Source organism: Puccinia triticina, chromosome 5A (assembly GCF_026914185.1).
Source record: "Puccinia triticina chromosome 5A, complete sequence".
In the NCBI taxonomy this organism is placed as follows: Eukaryota; Fungi; Basidiomycota; class Pucciniomycetes; order Pucciniales; family Pucciniaceae; genus Puccinia; species Puccinia triticina.
This window is the reverse complement of record NC_070562.1, coordinates 797622-808495: the sequence shown is the minus strand read 5'-3', so window position 1 is coordinate 808495 and position 10874 is coordinate 797622. Positions and strand designations below refer to the sequence as shown.

Genomic DNA, 10874 nt, shown 5'->3' with positions numbered 1-10874 from the left:
ATAGTTGCACCGACGTATGGGAGTGGTTTTCCCAAAAGTTGGGAGTCGTTTTTCCAAGTCCCAAAACTTAAAGTGACATCACTTCAAGAAAAACTCTAGAAACTGCTTGCAGTTGAGATGCAAGAGCTCAAGGCAAGCTGTGCCTCATGCAAGAATCAAGCACTGGTTGATTACATGAAAATTGCATAATTTATGCAAGAGTGAGTCTAAGCTCCAAAAAACTGAGTACAGGCTTCAAAATACTGAGTTGATACCTGTGCAAATTCCCCTTTCATGTGTACATACCCCTTTCATGTGTACATAACCCTTTCATGTGCACATATCCCTTTTTATGCATTCACCCCTTTCATAATGTGTACATACCCGTTTATGTGCACATACCCCTTTCATGTGCATGTATCACTTTCACAATGTGTACATAGCCCTTTCATCATGTGTTCATCAACCTTTCAATGTCCCCTTTGAGTTTTTTACATCCCTTTCAATACCCCTTTCATGCATACATACCCCCTTTAATCATGTGTAAATATCCCTTTTATGTGTTAATACACCTTCTCACATTCCCCTTTCATGCATACATATTCATTTCTTATGTACATATCCCTTTCATGTGTACACACCCTGTTTATGTTATTCTGGCTGGATCCAATGGAACATGGAGTATTTAATAAAAAAAATAAAAGGGTGCTCAGGGGGATGCTCATTTTCAAGGTTGAACATTTGCCTCAGCCTACTGCATGATCACTATAGAATGTTCAGCATTGGGATGCTGAACAAGGTGCACCAGCACGGAATTTGGGTGCTTGACTCCAGCTTGAGCTGAGGCTTGATTCAAGCTTGCTGCATCTCAACTGCAAGCAGTTTCTAGAGTTTTTCTTGCAGTGCATCTCCCAGCCAAAATTGCAGTTTATGAACACCATAAATGCCTAATTCTCTACTGCCACAGGGTTGACATAGCTCGTAAGTCCCTCCTTTGGAGGTTGCTTTGCTCCCCCGAGGAGGGAATTAGCTACATAAGTTAGAGGAGTGTCTGTGGACACCTTGCTCAAAATTGACCAGGTTCGTTCAAGACGATCGCTCGGAGGGCACACCTGAGTGGCCGCCGACTCGACCGAGAGGAGGAACCTGATTTTCCGAGGAAATCCCACATCTCAAATTTTTTCCCTCGCCTTATCAAGTTAATTCTCCTTGTTTCCAGTCATGTAAAGCTCGGGCTGGTGGCAGAACTGCAAGCGTGCAGAGTGCCTGTGAAGCAGAATAAAACTGCGAGCGAGGCTGGCCGCTGGTCAACAGGCCATCCGCTGACTACAAATGTAACCACAACCACCATGCTCCAGCCATCCCTCAAACGACCACGCAGCCCATCCTCCTACTTCTCCTCGCTCGACCACACCACCCCACAGGACCAAGCGCACCCAGAAGGCCGCCCGCTGATCAGGAACCTGCGAGCACTCGAGGCAGAGCTGTGTGAGCTCGACAGACTCGGCCTGCAGAGCGAGAGCCCGGCTGAGCAGCTCGAAGGCGGCAGACTGATCAGATTGAACACTCTCCACAACCAAGAACAAGAACACCTTCAGAACTCGGTCTGGGTCGACAGGTAAGGCTCGGGATCAATCGCAACTCATATAGAGCTAGACAGATGTAGCGCGACCCCCACATCCGGCCCTAATTATGTAATTATTCAGCATTATATCGAACCCGACAATCTTCACGATCGACCAGAATCACCGGTCACCATCAACCATTTCTACGATGCAAGCAGATCCATCCGGGCCGCCTGCAAGAAAAAGAATATACTTAGACTATGCGCAAGATATTTCAAAAAAAAAAAAAAAAGAATACCTAATGATCTAATTTGACTCTCGCTTCTTGTTTTTATGTGGATATCGGCAAACGTGGCAGATACGATGCCAGGCTACTACTCTCACCGCCACCCTCGAGATCGACGGACTCGACTCTCGAGCCCCAGATCACCAGTCCGCCGGCGCAGAGTCCGACGGGCTATTCGGATCTGCCCTCGGACCACGAAGAAATGTTCTACTTTCAGCCAGAGGAGAGGGTGGAGATCGCCCAGAAGTAACAAGCCTGCCCTTGCTCTGCTCTGCCGATCAGGACTGTTGGTTACTGACGTGTTTCGGCCGGCTGATTTCATAGGAAACTACGCCGGAGGAGGGATGACGAACGCTCTGTTCGCATCAAGCTACGTGAAGAAGAGGATAGGCTACGCGAGGAAGAACTGAGACTCTCAAAAGTAAGTATCCATACACAGCTTCTTTTCTTTTTTTTTTAAATGGACCTTAACCACCGAAAGGTTCCTACAGATCCCACCGACGGACCAAATCACATTGATGCAGCGGACCCTGGAAGCCTTGAAAGGCTCTCCATCGCCCTCCTTACTCGAGATCCGGATCCTGACCAACCACGGCACCGACCCACGCTTCGCGTCCTTCCTGCGCCGGGACGGCAAGTGGCGGGCGTACTGGGAAGCGATGAAGGCCGCACCGGCGGAGCCCGCGCCGGCTATAACCACGCAGCCCCTAGTCGACCCACCGCCCCCTTCGGCAGCCGGCGGGTTGGTCGATTACGGCGACTCTAGCGACGAAGATGGGGCCGGTAAAGACGCGAAGACGGCCCCCGTTGAAGGAGAAGAAGTAGACACAGCCCCCGATCAGCCTCCAGCGGACGATCGTTCTTCAGGAAAGACAAGCAGCGGCGGCGAAGAAGAAGCAGACAAAAAAGACATGCCAGGCCCGAGCGACGGAGCAGGCCCGCCCGTCCACGATCAGAATCCTGCCGAAACGCCAGCGCCGGCGAGCGAGCACGCCGGCCTCCACTCCGACCCCACAACCATGGAAGATCCGATTCCCGCGCCCGGGACTCTAGTCGACCCCGGCGAACGTCTCCAGCGCCAACAGCGCGCCAAGCTCTGGGCCGAGAAACGCAAGCAGAAGGCCACCATCCTCCGCCCCGATCCGCCCCTCCCAACTCCCTCTCCTTGATTGCCTCATGCTCTTTCCCCCTTCCCTTCGGCTACGGAAACCTTAAAATATAAATGCATGATTTGCCTCTCTCTCTGTCTTCTTGATCAAATCCAAACTTCCCCTTCGCCCCTTTTGAGCAGAAGCAACTTTTTCTGTGATCCTGAAACAAACGCATCATCTGTCTCTCTGGGCAGAGTCAAAGTTCACTTCCACTTTCCCCCTTTTACCTGGAAACAACATTTGGAGAGCAATAGCTTTTGGCACTTCCGTGATCCTGTTGTTCTGGGCCTCAAATCACCTACACACAATCACAAGGCCTCTCACATTTTGCCCAACAAGAATTGCCAGCAATGATGAGAATCATATGATAGCTTTGTGAAACGAGTGGGTGCTTTTCTTCTTCACGTCAGGTCTTGTGGTGTATTATGGTCTCCGTGCCGCAAGGAATTGGAAGATTCGATGAAGTCAACTCCCTGGAATTAATTATAAGCATGTTTGGTGCTTTGTGGATGACACTCAGCCAATCAACTGAGTTTAGTGCTTTACTTTGGAAGAAACATTTACTTCAAAAGTCTTCATTCACATTGTAATCCTCCTCAGAATCCTCATCTTCATCATCGTCATAGTCATAGTATTGCCCCTCATCATCATCATCATCACCGTCATTCTGTGAGCTTAAACGATCTCCGCGAGAGCTGTGGAAACATACGTGAGCCGCTTTCATGGCGTCCTCGATTGCCATCCGGTCTTCCCACAGCCCTACAGCCAAAACATACTGTCAACTGGATTATCTACCAGCCTTCTCTACGACACGCTGAGGGAGGGAACCAAAGAGAGACCAACATTTGTTGTCATTAACGACCGAGGAACATTCCAAGTTTGGCAGCCATCGTTCTCGTCCCTCGTCGTCAAAGGTGGGGCCAGACGGCGGAGAGCATGGCCGAGGGGGATACTGGACATCGTCCACCACTCTCCAGCTTGAAAGCGCATCGGTGAATGCCAGGGGCCCAAGGAAACCATCCCAGTTGAGCTGCACAAGTGACTGGGGCAAGAGCTTGAAGAGGTCGGAATTGGAGATCCGGCCGACAACAGATAAGTGTTTGAGCTTGCGCAGGGCGGAGGAGGAGCGGAAGACGATTTCGAGGAGGCCGTTGGTCTTGGAGGGGTCATCGGAGCCTTTGACACGCTGATGAGTGCTGATTGGGTGCCAGCTGTCGCCGACCGTAAGCGTGAGTGATTCTAGATTTGGGCCAGTGTGCTCCTTCAAGATCCGACATAGGCCTGGCCGGTCGAGTTTCGCGCTTGGCTCGACGATCTGGAGTGTGCGGATGGTTTCGCGGGAGCTGTTGAGCAGGAGCGCAAGCTCCCTCTGGTCTAGGTCAGGCTCAAGCAGGATGATCTCGCGCAGACGGCATTCCAGGACGGGGAGTGCTTGGTGGATGCTCTCGATGGACTCGGGCGGGCGTCCTGAGAGTTGGCGGAGCTCGAGCGTTTGGAGCCCGTGCCACTTGGAGAACAGATGGGCGACGAGTTCGTCGGCCAGCCAGCCCGCCTCCAGGGGCGCGCGGTTGGCGTTCTCGAGAAGGACGAGCTCTTTGATTCGGGGGCGACTGGCGAGGGCTCGGGTGATCGGATCTTTGCAGCGCATCAAGAGCCTAGAGTTCATTGCGAGATGTTCGAGGTGGGGGCAGCTCTCGACGATCTCGCAGATCAGCGCGCCGCCGCCGAGCCCCATCGAGCCCGTGCCGCGGAAGAGGAACTGGAGCGAGTGGACGTAGTGGGCGAGATGGCTCGGCCGGGGTGGATTGGCCCCGGATTGGCCTTGCTCGGACGCGTCCTGGCTCTCGTCCATCGGCGAGGGCCCCGTGAGGGCTTGGCTGAACACGTACGCCTGCCACGGAGTGACTAGGGCCACGTTGCTGAAGAGTTTCTGCTGGGCACATCCTCGGAAGGTGCGACTGACGAGGGCGAGCGGCAACAGCAGATTGTTTGGGATACCTGTAGCACACACACGCGGATTTGGGGGAAGAGTGGTTAGGTAGGTAGGGCAGGGCTCTTTTTTGATGTGATCTGTTGATGACAGACTGACCATCTGGCCAGGAAAGCTCTGCCTGTGGAGATATTATGTATTTCAAGCGCGCACGTTTGAGCCACACAACGGAAAGAGGGTTGAATTTGAAAGAACTGGGGTTTATTCACCTTGTCGATATCGGCTTGCCTGGCGGCATACCTTCTGGGGCTGTGCAGACTCGACGAGCCGTCGGTGTGCCTGTCCTCCAGATGCGGCCTCGGCCTACGCGGCGCGTCGTAGTCGGCCTGGGGGTTGTGCCGCCGTTGGCCGTATGGGGTGCTCCGATGCAGCTGGATGAGGTGGTCGATGATCCTGTGGACCAGTTCGGCGGGAAGGTCGGTTAGCTTGGCCATCCAGCGCGTGCTTCGGAAATCGAAATGCTCGACGGATAGTGTTACCGAACCAACCAGCGGGGTCCCTCTCCGCCGACACCCCGCTCAGCACCAACACGTACTTGCCGATTCACCGTCCCTCTTCCGGCATCCTATCCCCGCTCCACCGATCCGGTAGATTGCAACAGCCAGATACACGCGTGAGAGGATGGCAAAGCTAAGCGACCTCTCAGACGAACTGCTCCAGAGGATAATCACTCACATCGGGCCAGTGCCATGGTATCCGGAACAGAGCGGCCAACACAAGCATCAGCTCATGGACAACCGGATGGGAACCAGCATTTTTGCAGAGAGGACAAGACCTCATGAAGCACTCATCCATCAGCCTGGAGGAGGTCATACATGGTACCTCTCTCAGGACACTGATCATCCGGACGTAAGTGTTGTTATATTACCATCCAACTGCCCTCAGAACCCGTCAAAAAATAATCTTTCTTTGGAAAAACCTCTCTAGGTTTCGTAGATCATCTAATGTGATCGCGTCCGAGGGCTAGCCTCTTGGGTCGTGGGATCATGATCTGAAGAGAGACTCTCCTCCTGGGGCAGAGAGGAAACAGAGGGCCGCTGTCACAACAGCGGAGAGATAAGGGGGGGTAGTGCTATCCTTGCCATCTAAACAAAAGGAGAGTTCGACAGCGAAAGGGAGGGTGGGTGGCCGCAAAAATAGGAGCTGCTACCAGCAGTGATAGTGATGATAGTGAAATAGCGAGACTGTCGGGGAGAGTTGTGGATGGTGGGACCTGGATGGGGACTGGGAAGCTTAAGGTTTGAAACTTGGGCTGAGTCAGGGGAGGTACGCGTGTAAGGTTCGCGGGCCGCGCCACTGACGTCATCTCCGACTCCCCGGTTTGGGCCTGGCTCCACAAGCTCGCGTGCTTGGACCTAGGCGACCTACCCTTAGCGGTCCGGTCACCATCAATCCAAGCCGTCTCCGCTCCGTTTCACTCTAGCACACTTTTCCGGCCGGGACATTGTTGCCGGGGGCAGTCAAGGTCCGGCCGTAGATCCCGGTGGTCCCTATTGGCGTGTAGGTTTTCACCGGGCTCGGTGTTTGGGTCTCGGTGGAGAGCTCTTTGGAAAAACCTCTCTAGGTTTCGTAGATCATCTAATGTGATCGCGTCCGAGGGCTAGCCTCTTGGGTCGTGGGATCATGATCTGAAGAGAGACTCTCCTCCTGGGGCAGAGAGGAAACAGAGGGCCGCTGTCACAACAGCGGAGAGATAAGGGGGGGTAGTGCTACACCACTAACTCAGGGTGAAGCCTGAGCCTACGCGAGCCCCCTTTACTTCGACCCTTAGTTCCGAACTCCGACCACTCAGACCGCAAACGTCCGTAGCTTTAAAAATCATTCTGAGGGCTAAATTGCAATCGAAGCCGAGGCGCTTTCTAAATGCTAAAAACAACTTGGGTCAGGACCTCCCGCAGGTCTAACGGAACGTCAATCACCACCTGGTTGCGCACATCCTGTCCAGACCGGATGCCCCTTGACAGGGCGTCTGCTATGTTGTCCTTTGACGCTACCCTTCTCGCAACCAGATTGATGCCGTTGTCGATGAGGATACGCTGAATTTGCATCCACTCGTCATTCGCGTGGATGTCTCGAGACTTCTTATTATTGATGCTATTTTCGGTAGTGGTATTATCTGTCCACACCACTAGGGTCTTCCCCCGTTGAGACCGCAGCTTTGTGAGCATGAGTAAGCCGAGTCTCACTGCCACCGTCTCTAGATAAGAGATGCGCCGTGGGTTGCCTCCCTGGTCGAGAAGTTTGAATTGCGCCCATTGCCTCCCGATCATTATACCTATGCCAAAAGATGTTGACGCGTCACCTACCCAACCTATATCGACTGGAGGCCCGTAGTTGATGATTCGTGTATATTCAAAATTCTCCAGCGTGTCTTTCCAGACGGCCAAGTCCTTCAACACGTCTTTCGGAGGGTGCCTTGTTGCTTTTCTGTATTGCCACGACATCAACCAGCAATACAATGAGTTCAGATGGCATTTCAAATGCGGTAGCAGGTAAGCCACGTGATTCAGCCTCCCTGCCAGTACTTCAACGTCTTCGTACTTGAAAAGGTTCCGTTCAATCAGGAAAGGTGCCATTTGCTCGAGTCTTCTTCCCACCTTACCGTCTGGCAAGCGGACTGTCTTGTCGATTCCGTTCCATACGAAACCGATGAATTTCTGTTCTGGTGAAAAAGGTGAGAATTTCTTCTCATTCGTCAAAACTCCGAGCTGCTTTGATTTCCGGATCACTTCACGCATGTCTGTCTTGCTGCCCAGGGCCCTGACAAATAAATTATCATCAACCCATCGGAAGACGGTAATCAAGTCGAAATGCGCTTTCATTATTGATTTCCACGCGTCCGCTGGTCGACCAAAAGACCCGCAGCCGGCCACCCCGCCAAAAGTTATTTGTGTGTCCAGTAAAAAATTTCCTTCAAAGTCTTTTACCAATAGGTATCGCCATTGGTCCATTCTGGTGGGAATTTGCCGGTAGGCTTTCTCCCAATCAAATAGGGCAAGTTCTACTTTGCCTGGCTCTTCCGCGAAGAATCTTGATACCGTGCTGAAATCATCCCAGGTTGTTCCGAATTTCGACTTGTCCACAAACGAGTTTACCGATTTCACGTTAACGTCATTCCGCGGGTAAGACAGGTCATTAATCGGCCGTATTGCCCCGTCGTTGTTTACGACTGCTCCGAGTGGGTTCGATCGAAAAAAGCCTAATTTACGAGATACCTCTCCCTGAGAAAAAGGTCCGAACATCCTTCGTGCTGCAAGCTCTTTGCTGATTGAGTCTTCTATCTTTTCCCTGACAGCTTCTGAAGATCTGTGATTATCAGGCGTAAAGAACTCCATCCCTTGTACGACGTGCTCAGGGATACCCTGATCGAAACCGCATTCGAAACCTAGCAGTACGTCCCGATACTCATCGAGTAGCCCGTACTCAGCCAATGATTTTTCCCATTCAACCAAAACCATCTCACAGGATACCGTCGAAGGCCAAAACTTCTCATCGGGTGTTTTAGCACTCTGCGGACGGCGCGTCACGTGGCACACGCTATTTGGTAGAGGTAGATTACTATGAACGCTGTCAAAACAAAAAACCCACACGGGCAAAAGAGGAGAAAAAACACAAAAGTTTCTTCAGACAAACTAATCATCAAAATAACATGTTTTGATAGAGATCACGAATGACACTCGGACTCGGCTTTTTCTTCTCTCATCACTGGCTCTCACATCCGAACTTAGCCATCTCAAGTCTCATGGCCAGAGGGTGAGCCTTCTATACAACCTCCAACCAAATCATGGCAATTGACCCGTTTTCTTTTTTTTTTTTTGTCCCCCAAGGTCTCCCTCAAAACAAACTGGTACCGCTCGCGTTGATCAATCGGAGCTTTCGACGGTGTGCCCAGCCGAGGCTTTTCGAGAATGTCACTTTACGAAGCCAATGGCAGGCGTGTCTATTCCTCCAGAAGCTTCGGGAGGGCGTCTTGAAGATCGGCTCTTCATCTGAAACCAACCCGCCTTGTCTGAGTCCACTAGCTCAGCACGTTCGTTCGTTACTGTTTCAAGATCGGGCCTGGCGCCCGCCATGCTCAATGGGAATGGGTGGCGGTTCTCTGATCTGTGAACTCATACGGAGCTGCCCCTTGCTCGAAAATGTCGCCATCAATATCAGATTCTACAATCGCTGTAAAGACCCAATTCTTGAAGCCCTTGCAAGTCGACCATGCATTAAAGACTTTGTCTTGCTCGAAGAAGCCGCCGGACACACACACCACGACTTCGAGGAAGTCAAATGCCTGGCCGACGAAATAGTCGTTCGATTATTCTCCAAGTGGAGTGTTCTCGAGACAGTCGAGCTCCATAGCCTCTCCGGCAGACCGGTCGAGATGATCAAACCTATCCATGCGTCAATAACACTTCCGAATTGCCCCCTGCACACAATCATTTTGACCGAGCCTGATCTAGACAAAAAGGAGCTTGCTCTGATCCTCAAGAGCGCCGGAGAAAGCTTGCGAACACTCAAGATCAGCAGACCGAGCTCAAAGCTCGATCGCCCCGGCTTGTGTTGGATCTTGAAAGAATGCACTGGCCCAGGGTTAGAGTCCTTGACGGTTGCCATAGCCAGGTCTTGGCACATAATCCGCTCGTCCGACAACGACGAACTCTCGGAAGATCCAGCCAAGAACCGCGGTCTGTTTGAGATTGTCTTTAAAACCTCTTTGGCCCTCAAGAACCTCAAGTCTTTGTCGATCGAAGGTCGGTTGACCAACTCTGCACTCTTTGCCAGCTTACCCCCATCTATCATGAAGCTTCGATGGGGGGGCTGTCACCTCACCCCTGCTGGATTTGCTCAGGCACTCTCAAGTTGGAGCAATTACCCTCCTGATCAGCCTGCCGGGGGACATGATAAATACATCCCATGGCTACCTAACTTGAAGTGCTGCACGATCATGGGTGATGGCAACTGTCAGTTTATTCCTTTTTATTTTTACTTTTGCCTCTCAGGTAGAGCACGTCGAAGACATGTGCATCAGATCAATAACTGACTTACAACCGGAAATGGATGCTTTTTTAAAAAAAAAAAATGTATAAATGTGCTCTAGGGGATAACGAAGAACGAAGCGCGATCCATGTCTTACTGGAAGAGAGACGGGCATGTTTTCACAGGGAGGTCCAGGACACATCCTCATTCGACTCTGAAAACGATGAAATGGCATCTTGGGAGGATGATAATTACGAGTGTTGTTGCTGATGTCCTGAGCGCCCGGGTATGAAATTGGAATCATCTGATCATTTAGCGTCTGTCCTTCTCACCCATTTGCTCGGCCAATGCTATTGGGAGGCGAGCCAAAACGACTGGGTGGAGCACAGAGATGATTGATGAGTGTTTCATCATGGACGTATCTATTGCACCACAGAAAGCGCAACCCAATGGTCAGATCGTGATGTGCTGCAGGGGAGTGGTCAGACCGCCGTAGCCTCCACTATTTGTGTTACTCCAGAAAAGAAAATCTGGTTTATCGCGGGACTCTGACGCGTTGGTGACATGAAAAAAGGATCCACATTGCATGTTTATCTGGCTGTTTCAACTGGCAATTCTTTGGGGACATACTCACATGTATGTGTACGCATATAGCTACCTAAAAATGTCTACGGTCACAGAAAGATTAAAACAATGGAGAAAAGTTTAAAGAGAATATCAGGGCAGGGAGGAAAAAAAAAAAAGGGGGGGGGGGGGGGCAGTGGGATGCGATTATATTCGATAAATATGATAAAAACGACTTGCCTACAGAGTCAATCTGATTACATAACTTGCTGAGAAGAAGGGTGGCGATGAACAGCCGGGTTCGAAGGATTCTGTTTGCTTACGACGAGTGAGTTTGAGAATGTGTTTTCTCAACGGTTAGATAAATTATA

At 51.4% G+C, this 10874-nt stretch overlaps 3 protein-coding genes across 3 annotated transcripts; 2 read left to right on the top strand and 1 right to left on the bottom strand.

Annotated features, from left to right (window-relative positions):
- Positions 1 to 1328: 1328 nt before the first annotated feature.
- PtA15_5A77 (uncharacterized protein) lies at positions 1329 to 2999 on the top strand (the record flags this gene model as incomplete). Its single annotated transcript, XM_053169577.1, has 4 exons — positions 1329 to 1597; positions 1903 to 2076; positions 2155 to 2251; positions 2322 to 2999. The coding sequence occupies 4 exons, from the start codon at positions 1329 to 1331 to the stop codon at positions 2997 to 2999; spliced, it is 1218 nt and encodes a 405-aa protein (XP_053020062.1).
- A 383-nt stretch (positions 3000 to 3382) lies between these two features.
- Positions 3383 to 5405, bottom strand: PtA15_5A76 (uncharacterized protein; the record flags this gene model as incomplete). Its single annotated transcript, XM_053169566.1, has 5 exons — positions 3383 to 3454; positions 3691 to 3740; positions 3825 to 4979; positions 5071 to 5092; positions 5181 to 5405. The coding sequence occupies 5 exons, from the start codon at positions 5403 to 5405 to the stop codon at positions 3383 to 3385; spliced, it is 1524 nt and encodes a 507-aa protein (XP_053020061.1).
- A 187-nt stretch (positions 5406 to 5592) lies between these two features.
- PtA15_5A75 (uncharacterized protein) lies at positions 5593 to 10209 on the top strand (the record flags this gene model as incomplete). Its single annotated transcript, XM_053169555.1, has 4 exons — positions 5593 to 5820; positions 8700 to 8724; positions 8799 to 9923; positions 10061 to 10209. 4 exons carry the CDS (start codon positions 5593 to 5595, stop codon positions 10207 to 10209), a joined length of 1527 nt encoding a protein of 508 aa, XP_053020060.1.
- Positions 10210 to 10874: the final 665 nt, after the last annotated feature.